Source organism: Choloepus didactylus, chromosome 1 (genome assembly GCF_015220235.1).
Source record: "Choloepus didactylus isolate mChoDid1 chromosome 1, mChoDid1.pri, whole genome shotgun sequence".
Taxonomy (NCBI): domain Eukaryota; kingdom Metazoa; phylum Chordata; class Mammalia; order Pilosa; family Megalonychidae; genus Choloepus; species Choloepus didactylus.
This window is the reverse complement of record NC_051307.1, coordinates 241,964,952-241,981,475: the sequence shown is the minus strand read 5'-3', so window position 1 is coordinate 241,981,475 and position 16,524 is coordinate 241,964,952. Positions and strand designations below refer to the sequence as shown.

Genomic DNA, 16,524 nt, shown 5'->3' with positions numbered 1-16,524 from the left:
CCTCGATCTCATCCCCTGAGGATTTTGAGGGTTTGTTCCACACAATTCAGGGGTGGATTGGGAACTCTGGCTTTGCCTTGCCTGTGGTTTATACCAAGAGGCTCTACAAAACCACTTGTTGGAAGTTAAGCTTTCCCACCAGTGGTTACCCATGATTATCTCTCATGTTCATTTGTGTGTGGAACTTGGCATGAGACTCCCTCTATCCCACAATGGCATCCAAATGCTTATTCATTTCTAAACTCCCTTTTCCATGCAAGAAAAAAATACACCTATTTTGTGATCCTGGAAGACCCCACCTATTGAAATCTTGGATTTCATTATAGAAGAGAGAGACCTGGGAGGAGCGTTAGTGACAAAATGGCAATATGAAACACATTTTTAATATTCTCTACCTTATTCTTTGTTGTAGCCTTTCATTATCTTGATGCTGTCACTTAGGGTAAATCTTTTAATTAAAATGGTATTTCATGCAGTCTGCAGCCCTGAGGCCTGAAGCCATTGTAAAAGAGCCCATTCCCATTTTCCAAGGTGCCTCTGTACTTGCCTACCTGCCTTCACTGGGCTGGAGGCAGTGAACTCTGATCCAGAGGTGGACACTGAACCTCTCCCCATCACTCTCTGAGTGCTTTGGCAAACATAGCACTTGTTAATATCTATTGGAGGTTCTTGACCTGTGCATCTGAAGTGGATTTCAATTTGAGCAGCTTCTACTCCTTCATTTTGATAATGGTTATAGCATAACCTAGCTCAGACTCAGCTAAGCAGAAAGTCTAAAATTCTTAAAGACAGGTTGTGTTGTTGAACAATCAACAGAGATGTTGTAGACTGAATATTCAAGCACTGGGTATCACTGTTTGACTATATCAGTAATGAACTGTTTTTTAGAGACTAGATGTTCTATGGAAGGGATGAAGGGATCACCTTGGGGTAAGGGGACAACTGAGAGGCCAACTCAAAGGTGTTAGCCTGACTTCTTGCCCTACATTAATCAAAATAGTTTTACTGTAATCTGTTTTATACTTTAAGGGTCCATGAAAATCTTTTTTTTAAGTTTCCTATTACAAAAATAAAGTTTGAAAGCGACTGGACTAAATAATATATATGGTTTATAGATTTCCTAAGGTATGCACAATTTGCCCTGCCCTCCAAGACTTATTCTCTCCATGTTCTGAGAACACACTATCTTTAGCAGGTCTCCAGGTTCTGAAAGGATTGCTTGAGAAGTAGCTATTACTTTAGAAAGAAGATATTGGTGTTTATATTTGTTCCTAAATTCTAACGAAATTAGTGGCAGTTTATTTAGCACTTTGGAAGCTGAGCCTGGCCTTATAGAATAAGCTTGAGTGTAATGTTTACCTTTTTACCTTCTGCTCAAGCTGTTGACTCCTTAAAACTTATACTAATAAATTATTGTTCTTTGACTTCATTAAGACAGGCAATATTGGGTTCTAAAAAATCTGTTTTGTCCCATGTCCACCACGGTAGTCATACGACCCATAAACCCTTGACATTGCATTGTTAGCATTGTTAGAGATGAATTCACCGATGAAATGTGTGCTGGAGCTTGAAGGGTAGGGAATGGTTGTATAAGCAGAAGAGAAAGAGAGAACACATCTCTAACCTCATGAGAAGAGGTGAATGGGCAGGGAAGCCCAAGGGATATTTTGGGAATAGTGAATAGACCAGTTGTCTGGAATAGAGAGCTTGTGGAGAAGGAAGCTAAGAATTTATATTGAGTTTTGTTTTCAGAGGGCCTTGATGATAAGTTATAGTTTGACCTTGATCTTCCAGACACTGGGAGCTATTCTGGGAATGTGAGTCAGGGATATGTGATGAAGAAAGTGATGCTTTAGACTTTATCTGTGCAGGGGAATGGAGCCTGAAGGCAGTGAGACCATTATGATGATACAAAGTTAGAGGACTTGAAAAAAGGCAATATTTGCTTTTGAAAACAGCACATCAAAGGGTCTAAAATGGTGACCCAGTAAATAAGAAGTTAGAAACCGAAGAGTTTTTAGAATGTTCTCATTTCTATTCCTGTTACATTTTTGTTAGTCCCCCCACCAATGATTAGTAGATCTTGTAAAGGGCATTTCTGGGTTATACTACCACTCCAAAATGGTTTCTCTTTATAAAGTTTTATTGTAAGAGGGTCTATAACCATATTTTTAGATAAGAATCAAGAACATCTGCCTATTTCTTTGTCAATTGATGATTACTTGAAAAAAAGGGTTATTTTCAAATAGGGTGCTTGAAAGAACATTATCATTTTTCAATAATGCTGTCAGTTATTTCACAGGCCATGGCTTTCCTTGGAGAAACCAAATTTGAAGGTGTATAAAGGACAATCTAGGCAGCCCAATTAGAATGTAACAAACCGATAAAAAATATTTCAAAGTCAAGAAAAGACCATTTCCTCTTCCCAGTACAGACCTCACACCTCTTTCCAAACTACCCTTACTCACTTGAATTACTGTCTTTAATTTCCAAACCATCTTCCTCTAATGATGCAAAAATTAGTTCAAAGACTAGCTTTTTAAGGAATCTCACTCACGCTAGACAAAACCCTAACCAGGTATGGCCTATTCTCAAATACATTTTTTGTCAGTATGTGTCATTCAGTTTTGCTGTGGGAACAACCCTCCAAACATCAACGGCTTGAACAAACATTTGTTTGTTACTCACATTAGATGCTGGCAGCTGCAAACTGCTCTGGTTCTGTTTCACTTGTCTGCCCATTCTGAGAGCCTGTCTGACCACTTGTGGTGGCGTGAAAAGCAAGTGAGCTGGTAGAAGCTCGTGGTATAAGTCCAGCTGGCTCCAACGCCATCAGCCAAAGCAAGTCCCACAACCATGTCCAATGTCAGTGGAACAGGGAGGCAAATCATTTGGTAATGGGTGGAGATGCATCATCTTTTATAAGGAAGGAGGAGCGTGAAAAATACTAAAAATCCAAACCACTCATAATCCTCCCTGATGCAGACATCCATTCATTCAGCAAGTTTTTAGGGTTATCTACAAATGGTTTATTAATTAAATGTAAAATAAATAAAAAAGAAAAGGAAACAAGAAAGCCAGTCACTCCTGATATAATGATGTCCTTTGAAATGGCAATCTTAGGGAAAAAGATCCTTGTGTGAATATGCTTGTTCAATCCATGAACTTAACTTAGTGGCCAAACTCTGGCTTCAAAAGTCTAAAGATCAGACTGAATGTCTTAATATCCCTTTGACTTACTCTCTAGTCTTGAAACCATTCAAGGGTCCGTTTCTTTACCTTAGAACTATAAAATAGACCCAACAGAGCAAATTTTGAAGAGAAAATGAAATCTTTAAATCATTCAAAAGGACAGAAGCATCCAGGAGCTTCCTAAGGAAAAGTCATGTTTTGCTCACACATACTCAACCTGCTAGAAAATTACAAGTCTAAAGTAGTTCCAAAGTCCAGCCCAGGAGGCAACTCATAATGAAATCCTTGTATCTGAAATTCTTTGGTCCCAGCCTCAGTTGAGCGTCTTCTGAGTCTAGGTCTCTTTTACCTGAATTCAAACCCTCCTGCGGTCTGATTAGAGCCTCTCTCCCCTAGCTCCCCTAGTTCACAGCTTTAACTAATGAGTTCAGGTTGACATCTCCATGTTTCCCGAGAATCTTTTCTTATAAAGAGACTACAACTTAAACTTTTCCTCTCAGTAATGAAGAGGCATTTGGCCTCTTCTGGAGGAGTCTGTGAGGTATCTCTTTGTGATCAATTGAATTATGTACTCTGTTCCGTTTTGCTAATGCTGCAGTTATGCAAAACACCAGAAATGGATTGGCTTGTATAAATGGAGTTATTAAGTTACAAATTTACAGTTCTAAGGCCATAAAAGTGTACAAACTAAGGCATCAACATTAGTATACCTTCACTGAGGGAAGGCCAATGGTGTCCGGAAAATCTCTGTCAGCTGGGAAGGCACGTGGCTGGTGTCTGCTGGTCCCGGGTTGTGTTCCAGCTCCTCTCTCAGCAACTGTGAGTTCTTGGTTCTTTCTCCCAGGATGTTTCTCTCTAAGCGCCTGCAGGTCCTGTCTTAGCATATCCTGGGGCAAACTCTGGGCTTCATCTCTTAGCTAAACGTCCTTCTGTCTGCATCTCCAATGTCTGGGCCTGCGTGGCTCTTCTGAAATTACCCCAGTAAACTAATCAAGACCCATGCTGATGGGCGGGGCCACGCCTCCATGGAAATTATCTAATCAAAATCACCTGCTGTTGGGTGAGTCGCATCTCCGTGGAAACAACCTAATCCAAATATCCCAAGATTGGATTAAAAGATCATGGCTTTTTCTTGGGGGACAAATTACATCTAAACTGGCACATACTCCCTCAACAGAATGTCCTTTTCTTACTCTGCAGTCAGGTGGTGTGAATTTATTTGTAAATGACCTTTTGAAGATAGTATTTTTAGTTAAGGTGTAGCCAACTTAATCAGGGTGGGCTTAATGTCTGGTACTGGAGGCTTTATAAGGAGAAGACAAGAAGCCAGGGTCAGAGAAGGTCACACAGGAAGGAGCCAGAAGTCAGCAGAAACCACAAGAGCACGCGCCAGGAGATAGCACGCAAGCCAAGGAACCCCAAGGAGTGCAAGTCAGCACCAGAATATTATGTACTTTGGGGAGAAAACATGGCCTTCTAGCTTGGCTTTGGACTTCTAGGTTCTGAAACCATGAGCAAATAAATGCTTGTTGTTTACGCCAACCCGTTGTATGGTATTTTTTGTAGCAACATGGCAAACTAATACATTCATATTTCCGCAACAGTAATAATTATACACTATAGTCACTTATTCATGAAGAAAATAAAGAGATTATTACTATACATCTAAGCCTTTGGAGATCAGCAACAGTAAGGACCAGAAGTAACTTTGGAATGTTTTTATATTTTCATATGAACTCCACTCTCAGAATCCCTTTTCTAACCCACCAGACTTAGTTGGATTCCCAGGTACTTTATTATTTAACACTTTGTAACAATCTGTTCAATATCTGTCTTCCCCATTAAGCTGTAAGCTCCATGATGGCAAAGCCTTTATCTGTTTTGTTCAACACTGTATTCCCAGGACTTAGCAGAATACCAGGAACATAGAAGGTGAGCAGTATATATTTGTTAATTTATTGATTGAACAATGTTGGACTAATTGCTTAGTATCTTAGGGCTCAGATTCTACATCTGTAAAGTCAAGGGATGAATGAGATCACCCTCAAAATCCTTACCAGATGAAACTGATTTGTATGCTTGATTGGTGAAGCATGCTAATATCTGCAACTTACTGAAATGAATAAAAAAAGATGGATTGTTGGATGCATAGAGGGATGGGTAGATATGGTATAAAGCAAGTACAATAAAATGTTAATTGTAGAATATAGGTGGTGGGTATAAGGATGCTCACTGTACAGTTATTTCAACTTTCTGTGTATTTGAGAATCTTCATTTAAAAGTGTTGGGGGAAATGTGGAGTTCAAAATACTCTAAAAGCACAGGTTTTGGTAAGGAAAAAAGCTGAAGGATATAATTCAATATAAAAATCAATAATGATAGTTCAAAGTGGTTAAAAATCAGAGATTTTATGTTGTATATATGTTGCCACAATAAAAATTTTAAAAATAATAGTTCAAAATTATGAATAGAACAGAGATAAAATAGACATAAATTTTACTTATGTGAACTTGCAAAAAGTATATGATTTGTAAGTAGTAGGGGCTGTATGTTTGTTGCAAGAGTGTAGAGGAGAGAACAGCCATGGGGGACTACTTAGTTGGGCAGAAAGTGCTTCATGGAGTAAGAGATATTTCAGCAGGGCCTTGAAGGATGTGTAGGAGTTAGATGTGTGATTAGGATAAAGAGTGTAATTTTTAAGGGGCCAAGGATAGCTAAAAATGATGAAGTGAGCATATGTGTGCAGCAAGAACATAAAAGCAAGGATGGTCAATTTTATAGCAGCTTAGCTGCAACTGAGTAGGCGGAGATAGGTTCAAAAGCAAAGGGTATCATAAATAAAATGTATTAGGTTCTTGTTTATATGTGTGAGGGACCTACATACAACACTCGCTGCGCATTATCTTCCATGAAGTTATGATTATCACTACAATCTAGACCAGTGAGGAAACCCAGGCTTAGAGAAGTTTAGTCATTTGCCCAAGGTTTACATAGCTAGCAAGTGATGCAATCAGTACTGAAACCAGGTTTGTCTGACATAAAGCCCATACACTTAACCACTAGACAGACTGCCTCCTGGTAAACTGAGGTCAACTCTGAGGGCCTTAAATACCAAGCTCAGGAGTTTGGGCTCCATTCTGTAAGCATGAGAGTGTCTCAGTTTCCTGGTTGCTATGCCAAATACCACACAGAGGGGTGGCTTAATCAACAGAAATTTGTTGTCTCACAGTTTTGGAGGCTGGAAGGCTTCTTTCCTCCTAGGATTGGGAACATTCTGGCTTGCTGGCAAACCTTGGGTTCCTTGGCTTTCCCATCACATGGTGATGATCTCTGCTTTCTCTTCTGGGTTCTGTTGACTTCCAGCTTCCAGCTCCTCCTGGTGGCTTTCTCTATTTCTGAATTTGTTCTAGTTAATGGACTCCAGTGATCTAGATTAAGACCCACCCTCATTCAGTTAGCCACACCTTAACTAAAAATAACATCTGCAAGAGATCCTATTTACAATGGGCTCACACTCACAGGAATGTGGATTAAGACCAAGAACATGTGTAATTTGGGGGTACATAACTGAAGCCACCACAGAGCTCCACTGAGTTTTCGTCCGAGGGAATGGTATGATCAGAGATTTTTAAAGAAGTGTATCTGGCAGAAATGTGTAAGAGATTGAAGGCAGGTAGCTAGATTAGGAGGCTACCACAATAGGAAGTATAAATAAAGCCCTTAAGGCAGAACGATAGCTACAGGGTCAGAATAAAGAAATAGCTATTAAACAGAAATAATCTATTGGCCTTCTCTTTCTACTATTATATTGAAATATATTGACGAATCCATTGTTTGTGTTAGACAAACCAAAAGTGTCTTGAGATCCAAGAGTTATATTGTGTTCTCCCAGTGAAACTCCAAAGACTACTGAGCAGCCCAAATGCCATTGCAGTCCACTTTCCAAGCCACTAGGTCTCAAGCTGGGTTTGAGGGTCTTCAGAGTGTATATAGGTCAGGATTTGACAAGCCAACATTGGGTTCTTCTGGGCCTAGTCTTATAATTCCCTACCATTACCAGTGAGGTCCAGAGTGGACCCAAGAAGTCCAAACCTGAGTGTTTTCATCAGTTTTCACTAACTGCCTGGAGGAGTCATGTAAAGGGTGAAAATTCTTATCAGAAAAGATGTATGTGGATATGTGGGTGGCAGAAAATGACCAGAGGGGTGGTGTTCCCTGGGGAGCATTCATTTACACGTGGGGTGGGGTCCCTTACCAGCTTTACTGCGTTCCTGCTCCCTCTCTCTTAGGTTATCTCTCTGATAAAGGTGGCAGGCTGGGGATATGGGGCCATGAAGCAAGAGAGGTAAGGAGCCCTGAAACATGCACAAATGTGTGTGTGTGTATGTGTGTGTGTGTGTGCGTGTGTGTGCGCACGCACATGTATACTCTTATCAATACCCAAGTGAGATAGAAAGCAAGTTCTCAAAGAGAAAAAGCGTATTGAATGAGAGGAGGGTAAATCAGAAAGAATGAATAATTGCATTATTTTTCCACGTGTTTACACTCAACAGGCTTTGAAATTCAAGGAGACCGTAGGAGGGAAAGTATTACTAAAACTTGAGCCCAAAGCTCAGGCATTTGAAAGAAACCTGTAATAATGGATAGCCTCGTGGGGCTATCATGAGGATTAAACAAAATCATAGATGAATCAGTGCTTCATAAACTGTAAAGTGCCTTTAAACTGCAAGGTGCTTTATAAACTTGTAACATACTAAACAAATGTAAGAGATTTGTGGAGGAAAATGTTATTCTGAATGTGGCCCGGAACTTGGGAATTAGACAATAGTAAAACTGTTGATTTTAACAAGCAACAGATCTTGCCCGTTGAAATGCCCTTTGAAAAGAGACTTGATGGGAGCTAGACATTTATTTGAAAGAGAAACTATTCAACATATCTGAGACTCCTCTTCTGGGATTAATTTCCTTCAGAACCCATTTAGGATCACACACGATTATCTCGCTACTTTATAGAGTCGCATTGTGTTTTTGACCCTACCTATCAAGCTTCATCATTAGATTTGACTCCAAGAGAATTTTAACTGTTTTTAAAAATCAAAATTTACTCCCTAAAGCAATGATTCTTAATCTCTTTTTGGTTTGAGGACCTGAAAAAATGCACAACAATTTGCATGGGAGCCTGTAGATTGGCAGGTAAAGAACTCCCACTCTAGCAAAAGTTAAAGAAATTCAGAAAATGTTCTATAGATCTGAAGGCAATTCTTTCCAGAGCACATGCAGCAAACCTGTTGGAATAAATGTTTAGCTTCTCAAAGGACTTGCTCTGAAGGAAACCACCTTAACTGTAGGGGTGACTAGATGCCATGAGTGTTCAAAAACTAATCCCTCATAGTTACATGGGGCTTGTGTTGTCATTTCTACAGCTGCAGTGGTTTTTGCTTTGTGTACATGTGTCTATGTGTGCACGTTTGCATGTCTGCTGTTGATGGGATCTTGAGGCAGCAGCATTTGCTTCCCTGATCCTCAGAGGGGCGCCCTTCTCCCTCCCCTGGTGTCCACCCTCCACTCAAAATAGCCAGTTCAAACTGAAAGAGCCACAGCCCTAGGAAAAGGCATTAGATGGGCTGAAAATTGCCTGCCACCTGGATGCAGAAGATGAAGAAAGCCATTACTGGCGTTCATTCAGCTACTCCTGGAGGAGTCTGGCAAAAGGGGGCTTTGGGACTTACACTGCTGTTCTCCTGTGAGACAGACAGGATTTCTTGTACATATGGTACACACAGACACATGCACACTTAATACAGGCTACTTCATGTAATTCTTAACCTCCTCAGGAAGGGAATATTGTCCTCACTTTAATAGCTGTGAAAATTGAGATGCAGACAAGCTCAATAATTAGCAGAGCTAGGATTGGATTTCAAAGCCCAGGCTCTTTCCACTGGCCACCACTGTTTCTTCCCATCCCCTTGCTGGCCTTTGTGAAAAGCTCACACAAGCCTCCCCCTCTCCTTAGTGCCATGGGAATTAAACCCATTTCATGGATCTCACAGAGGACAATGTTTCAAAGAGCACATGGGATACCTAGGATGGAGACTCATTTGCTTCTATTACTAAATCCTTGACAACTGTAGCAGATGCCTAGGCCTCAATTTTCTTATCTGTAAGATGAAATGCTAGAACTAGAGGAAACTTTTTAGCTGTAAAGTCCAGGTACTATGAATTCTTTCCAGTCATGCCGTTCTCCACAGCTGGAATGCCCTCCTTACCCCAATGCTTACATCTCACCTCAGAGGTGCAGCCTTTTCTGACCGCCTTAGCTGGAAGTCTGCTAACTCCAACACCACTCACTGCTTGGTGCCCATTTTACATGCACTTGACTCATCTTTTCATTCTTGTTCCATATCTTATCTGAACTCATTGGAATTCCTCATTTTATTTAGTTCATGTCTTTAACTCCCATATAATATTCCAATTTATGAATGTACCACAATTTAATGGTTGTTTCCATTTTCCACAAACAGTGATGCAACCAATATTCTTTTACTTAGTTCCTTGTGTACATGTACGGGAGGTTCTCTAGATGGACATGGAACTGCTGAGTCAAAGGGTTTGTGCATCAGGTATTGCCAAATTGTTCCCCAAAGTGGTTGTACCAATATATGTTCCCACTAGTAATGTGTAAGAAAAGTTCCATTTCCTGCAACCTCACCAATACTTATCAAACTTAATTTTTTTTCCAAGCTGATGGATGTCTAACATTTTGACTCTATTTGTCTAACGAATGACTTATGGCACTTGCCACATTCTTTTTTATGTTACATTTGTATATAGGCTGCCTCCCATATGGGGTTGTAAAAGCCATGAGGGCAGAATCCTTGCTTAACTAATTTCTAGATTCCTCTCACAAAACTTATCGGGCTTAGTAGATGCACAATAAAGAGTTGTGAACAAATAAATGGATGAATGGAATTAATTCATTTTCTATCCCAAGGAGATGGTGAGTTCCATGAGGGCTTTTAATAGAGATGAGGCTTTTATCTCTATTAGTCAGGGGTGGGGATGTGGGTAAGGGAATCTCCGAAAGCTGGAAAGACCACCAAGCACAGTGGTCGTAATTGCCCTGGTAAAGCTCTACAGTGGACAGTGATGAACTTTTTGGAGGTCATCAAATATTTGTTGATTTTTATGAGCAGCCAGTTTCCCAGTTTGGGTCCTGGGGCCATCTTTATTAAGAAGGTGTTTCTGAATGGATCTCCCCCACCCCCGGTCCCACACCATTACTAAGGGTTGGATAGGATCCATGTGTCCTTTGGACTAGGGCACTGCATGACCTATGGTAAGTGCCTCCCTTTTTTGTCACCCCAGCAGTTCCAGGCTGAGTCATTTTCTAAATAAGCAACTTGTGGGTTTTGGTTTGACATCACATGTGGAAGATCATGAGTAATATTTTAAGAACCAGAGTTATATTTGATCAGAATAAGGGGCCTTGTGTATGTTAATCATAGGTGTAGGACAAGGGGTCAACAAGCCCTCTAACCCTCTCCCACCCCTCCTTTTCCTGGGTCACGGAATAGAAAGAAACGAAGGAAGGAGGTGGATATGGTATGAAGAATTCGGGGGTGTGTCTCTTATTTTGTTGACTTACCACATTATGCAAAATTTACTAAAATTTTATCTTGTTGCCTCTGCTAGATTAAATGAAAGTAGTTCAGCAAAGTAGTTAAGCTCATGAATTTTGCAGCTACCCTGCTTGGGTTCCACCCCTTACCACCTGGGTGACCTTGAGGAAGTTACTGAAGCTTGATGTGCCTCATTCCATTTGTAAAATAATAATAGGGTTGTGGTGAAGAGTAAATGATTTTGATATTACAAAAGTACCTGGCACATAACATGCAAGTGTTAGTAAATATTTCTTTGAATCCATCACAATGTTTATGCTGATAGTACATGCTCAATAAATGCTTTTTGACTAAAGGAACGTATTTTATTAAAACATTTTTAGAGGCGGAGGATATAAGTGATAGCAAATGATAGACTCTAGGTTGGAGTCTGAAGGAAACTTAAAGATCAGTTATCTTGAGCCTAATTATCCACCCCCACCCCCCTTTTGTTTGACTGGTTTGCTCCCTGATTATGTGTGTAATGGTGGGAGAAGGCTCGTGGCCAAGCCGGTGTATCTCAGTGGGAGGTTCTACTTTCTGTTTTTCAAGTATAAGCAGTAGGACAGTTCTAGATCGTTGAACCCTGGAAACAAGAGACAGTGTTAATTGGAAAGGAGACCTTGGTACCAGAGAAATAAATTTACTGTCTGACCTCTTGGCATCTACTGCTTGTGAAGAGAGTTAGCAGGATTGTGGCATTTGGATGAATATCTTTTGTTGCATTAGTAGGATGGGTATAATGTGTAGCAAATTATTTAGCTAAAATGTTAACATGTTGATTTCTTTTTATCCATGAAGATGTGGTTTCTTCTTCCCAGTGTTTGTGTGGCCCCTGGGAACGTACTCTTGAGTACCGGAGAGTCATGAAGAAGCCAGAGTGAAATCCCTCGGAGCCCACCCTCAGCTGCAGGACTCTTCGGGATGCTGGGCGCCAGGCTTGTGGGACCCCCAGTCATCGGAGCAGGTCAGTCCTGTGCCCTGGCTCCACCATGTGGGCTTTGGCTGTGGTGCTTGATGGACTAGGCAAGTAGGTCTAACTTGGCTGCTAGTAGAGCGAGGGTGCTATGCTTACTAAGAAAGCTAGAATTCAGTACAAGAGGTTGAAATACTGAGTTGCTAAAGAAAACCTAGTTATCCCGGAGGAGAGAAATTCACCAGGGAGGTACCATGAGGCCCAGTATAAGTGGCATCTAAAGGAGAGACATACTCTCGGCCACTTGCAAACACAGACGTACACCTACAATCACACTCACACATAAAGATATCCATATACAAACCGACAGCTTCACCCCATACACTCTTCACGTCCCTACGCTCGCAAACACACACATGTTCCCCACGTACCCTCTCTCAGTCAAGAGTGGCCTAGAGAAGACCCCATAGCTGATTCGAATGCCAGTTAATGCTACTGCTTTTATTACACCAAAGGTCTTAACATTTATTTGGAGATGAACACAAAAGTTGGCATACTGCTGTTACAGGGTCATGCGTACTCCTCACTACAGCACACAGGTAAGAACCACTCTCTAGAGGAAGGAAAAATGGGGAAATCGCAGATTCTTGTACTCCCAAATATCAGCGGACCCAAACTGCTTCACCACGACAGCAGTCTAGGAATCTTGTGTGTTGGGCAGGTGTGTTAAACAGTTAAACAGGTGTGACAAGGGATTCAGGTGCGGGTAAGTTCCTAAAACTTAGAGCCACAAGTCCTTTTGGGTCAGTAGGTACTCCCCAAACATGTCACAGTGACTAAAGGGGAAGGGGGGCATGCTTAGCACTGCATCTGAGCTAGGTTAAGCTACCAGGAGTTAAGGTCGCTCTGGTTTCACAAGGAAGAATAAGACATGACGGCGCTGTCACAATAAGGCCACTAAACTCACAGCTAACGAGGACCTCAGAAAGAAGCTTTCATGACTAGCTCTTTCCTCCCTGACGTCAGGTGCCTCCTGCTAGTTAGGCACCTGCCCTGAGACTGTCACATGGTCCTTTCTGAGCTGCACAACATCACTTAGCACAACAGAGCACAGGAAGGGGCCACACACGTCAAGGTCATGGGACATCACCACCGAGCGCGACTGACTGTTGGTCAACGTTTCAGATGCCTTTCCCGGTCAGGCCGGGTGCCCCCGTGTGTCTGAAGAGCTAATCTGAAAAGAGGCTGGCAAAGGACTTCCTCAAGCTCCGGATGGTCTCCGCTTTGGCTTCATCCTCACTGGCTGAAGACCGGAAGGAGGACTCAGAGAAGCTGAAGGCATTTGTCAGGGACTGCGACTTGCTTGAAGATAAAAACCAGAGAGAACATGAGAGGAGGGTGTCCCCAGCGAGGCAGGGAAGGACGGCGACACAAGGATACACAACTGGAACCCCCACTCCCTCCCCAGGGAGACCGGGGTGATCAAGGAGAAAGGCCGCGGCTGGAAGGGGCAGTGCTGCTAGGACACCAGGAGGCTCCTATAGCTGCTTTCCTCGCCTTGGGTGCTGCTAACAAAGGGAAGGATGGGGGCAGTGTGGGGATGAGGGAGAGGGGGGAAAAAGGGAGAAGGGGAAAAGGGAGAAAGGAGAGAGGAAGAGGGGGTGGCTCAGAGGCTGTTTCTTTTATTTCCTGCTAAATCTTCCAGGCTGCAACCTGGTAAGTACTTGTCTAGGAATCTCACACCCTTCCCCTCTGATGAAATGTAGCCACCAGGGGACTTGACAGTTTCCACCGACTGTCAAGTAGTGGATCCAGGATCAGAACAAAGTCTTGGTTCTCCCACTCACTCACTCTTGACCTTTAGGAAAGCCATGTCCCTCTCTGGGGCTTATCTCATCTGTGAAATGTAGATGTTCAATACAATGATCGCTAGGCCCTTTCTGTTTCTAATTCCAAAAGAACCTTTTGGCTCTCCCCAAACCCTAGTTCCTAAGCTTCCCTGTTCTTAAAATGGACATGAACACTCCAGCAACTTTCCTTGGAGGATCCTAATATAAGGTCTATGGAGTTCAGGGTGCCCAGGGGCAAAAGACATACACACCAGTCCTGTAGAAGATGATTAGGTAGTTTTCTAATTAAAAAACCCAATTCGCACACATTTTAGGGATTTTATTTTCCCCCTTTAGAGCCTAGTGAATCGGAGAGGAAAGACGGTGAAGGTGAGAAGGTAGTGGGGAGGCACAGCCCAGCACTCGAGAAGACGACCGGAGATCGGGCTTCTCCCATTGCCCATTTTGTCTCTTTCTTGACTCCCACTCTGTATTTTTCCCGCTGGCTTCTAGCTCCTGAACTCCTCTCCTGGTGGCTTGGAACTCCCAGCCCTTCCCTAAATGCTGGGTGCAACCCGGGAAACTCCCTTCTACAGGACCGTGAGTGGTTTCTCGCCTCCACTGAGCCTGTGGATGAGCCCGAACATGCTGGCTCTGGGATCGGGGCCTCTCTGCAGGCAGAGGGCAGAGGACACAAGCCTCAGCCCAGAGGGAGTGACAGCCCCAAGATCTGCCCACAGACGGAGGGGCCAGTCAGAATGAGACGGTAGGAGAGACCAAGAAGTCATCATGCAGAGAACAACTGGGTGGAGGGGAGATTATGGGGCAGGTGATATGTGAAATGTACCCCTGGCCAGAGCTGGGGAGCAGGAAAGGGTGATGCCCTTCCTGTCAGGCAGGACTGGAAAACCCAGAGAAAGCAAGAATCTGCAGACCCAGCCCTAACCCAAGCTTTGCCACTGACCAGAGGTGTGGCTTTGAAGAGGAAAATTAATCGAATCTCTCTGTGCTGTTTCCTGGTTTGTGCCATGAATAGATCATCTCCAGGTGGCTTATTTGAGCTCCTAAATTCTATAAACCCATTTTTCCTGCTCCCTGGAGACTTCATTGATTGCCCATGGCCTCACTCTGAGAAGCTCTGATGGATTGATCCCCATCTTCTAATGCTGGCACTATCTCTGCCGACAGTAAGGAGAGGCCTGTTGGGCACCAGTCAGAAGCATCTCAGGTTCTTGGGGGAGAGGGTGGGAAACCCAGAAGCTGAGTCTGCCTGAACACAGCTATCTGCTTTTCAGGGGGTCTCTGTGCTTCCCTCTGAAACTGGACAGTGCAGCGTGGCTTCTAGGGTAACTGCTGGGAGCCCGAGAACCGAAGAGGACGGAGACTCCTCAGAGTCTCTGTGTGGGCACCCCTCTGACACCCACACCAGAAACCGAACTCCTTCTGACAGAGCTGAAGGTACAAAGTTGAAATGGATTTAACCACTTCTCCCTTTTCCTTCTGGGCAGCCTTGATGATTGTACACCCTTGACTGTGAGTCAGAAGCAAGAAAGATTTTTTTTTTTTTTTTTTTTTTTAATTTTAAAGAAAGAAAGAGAAGAGAGAGGTAGAGAGAAGAAATGGAAAAAAGAGTGGGAGGCAGGGTTAAAAAAAAAAACAACAACACAAAACCCTAAGTTGCCTTTCTTAGGGAAGCTGGTATAAGAATAGATTGGGTGCAGTAACTCGGCTTTGGTGCCACTCCCTGGGAAGAAAGGGGAGGAGAGTCTGAGCTTCTAGACTTTCACTTCCCTCTTTCCTACCCTCCCTAATCAACCCCAGCTATGCCCCCCCACTCCCCCCTCCCCAAGAAAAAGCACCAGAAAATATCTGTAGGAGGCGGCCTGACTGAAGGTGCTTTCTAGCAGCTCTGGAGCCCAAAGCCTACGAGGAGGGGCAGGAAAAGAGGGAGGGGAGAGGGAGCTGCTGAGTTGTCTCTTACTTGAGCTGTGGGTGAGGCTGGGGCTTCTGTGGTGGAGCAGCCGGGGGTGGCTGGGCCTCTGCCAGGGAGCTGCTGCTGGAGGGTGCATCTCCGTGGGTGGTGGGGCCGCCCGGCCGCGGAGGAGCCGAGGAGGAGGAGGAAGAGGAAGAGGAGGAGGAGGAGGGTGGCAGTGATGGTCCAGGGGGGAGCCGGCGTGGAGGCAGCACTTTGCCTGGGGGTTGCATTCCTTGGGGTTGCCCAGAGCCCCCTAGGTTCGGTACAAGAAAAACTTCATAATTTAACCATATTAATGGGTGTCTTTATTAGAAGCTACAACTCGAAGGGGGTGGTTAGTTATTTACTAAAAGGATAAGCTCTATTGCAAGAAGCAACCTGAGGCTCTGATGGGCTCCAAAGGGAGTTTCTGGTCCCCACCCCCTCCCCCCCAACCCCACTATGTTGCTACTATGGGCTCTTCTTCCAAGACACAGCAACCCAGTCCCTGCAGAAGTCAGAAGGAGGAAGAAGAAACCATGGGGTGAGCAGGCCCCAGTCAGAGGCAAGCCCTCCCACAGACGGCCCCCTGTACTGTGGGATGACCCCATCTCTCTTCCCCAGAGGCTCCTCAGGTACAGGCCCTCCTGCCCCAGGGTCTAGGAAGGCCCAAATCCCACATAGCAGAAGCAGGATAGGAATGGTGAAAAGAGCACTGGATTGGGAACCAGAAAACCTAAGAAATAGTCTAGCAAGTCACCAGGCTTCTCTGGTCTGGTCCTTGGTTTTCCCAACCACAAAACTTAAAAAGTAAATCCTAGCCTTAGTTATCTTTCAAGACTGTAGCAAGTGTCAAGGATGATAGTGGACAAGAGAGTTCTTGAAAAAGTACTAGGTGTTTTGCTGTCATAAGTGATCACTGACTTAGTGCTATCTGTCTGCTGCTGGCCTCCATTCAGTCCAGGTCTGTGTGTG

General features: G+C 43.5%; 1 protein-coding gene across 1 annotated transcript in view; it reads right to left on the bottom strand.

Moving 5' to 3' along the window:
- Positions 1-12,252: 12,252 nt before the first annotated feature.
- Positions 12,253-16,524, bottom strand: part of SYN2 (synapsin II) — a 169,533-nt gene continuing 165,261 nt past the window's right edge. The window contains exons 12-13 of the mRNA XM_037802165.1: positions 15,577-15,823; positions 12,253-13,128 (exon numbers count right to left, since the gene is read on the bottom strand). Of these exons, the coding sequence (XP_037658093.1) occupies positions 12,996-13,128; positions 15,577-15,823 (380 nt within the window). The 3' untranslated portion in view covers positions 12,253-12,995. The remainder of the gene's footprint in view (positions 13,129-15,576; positions 15,824-16,524) is intronic.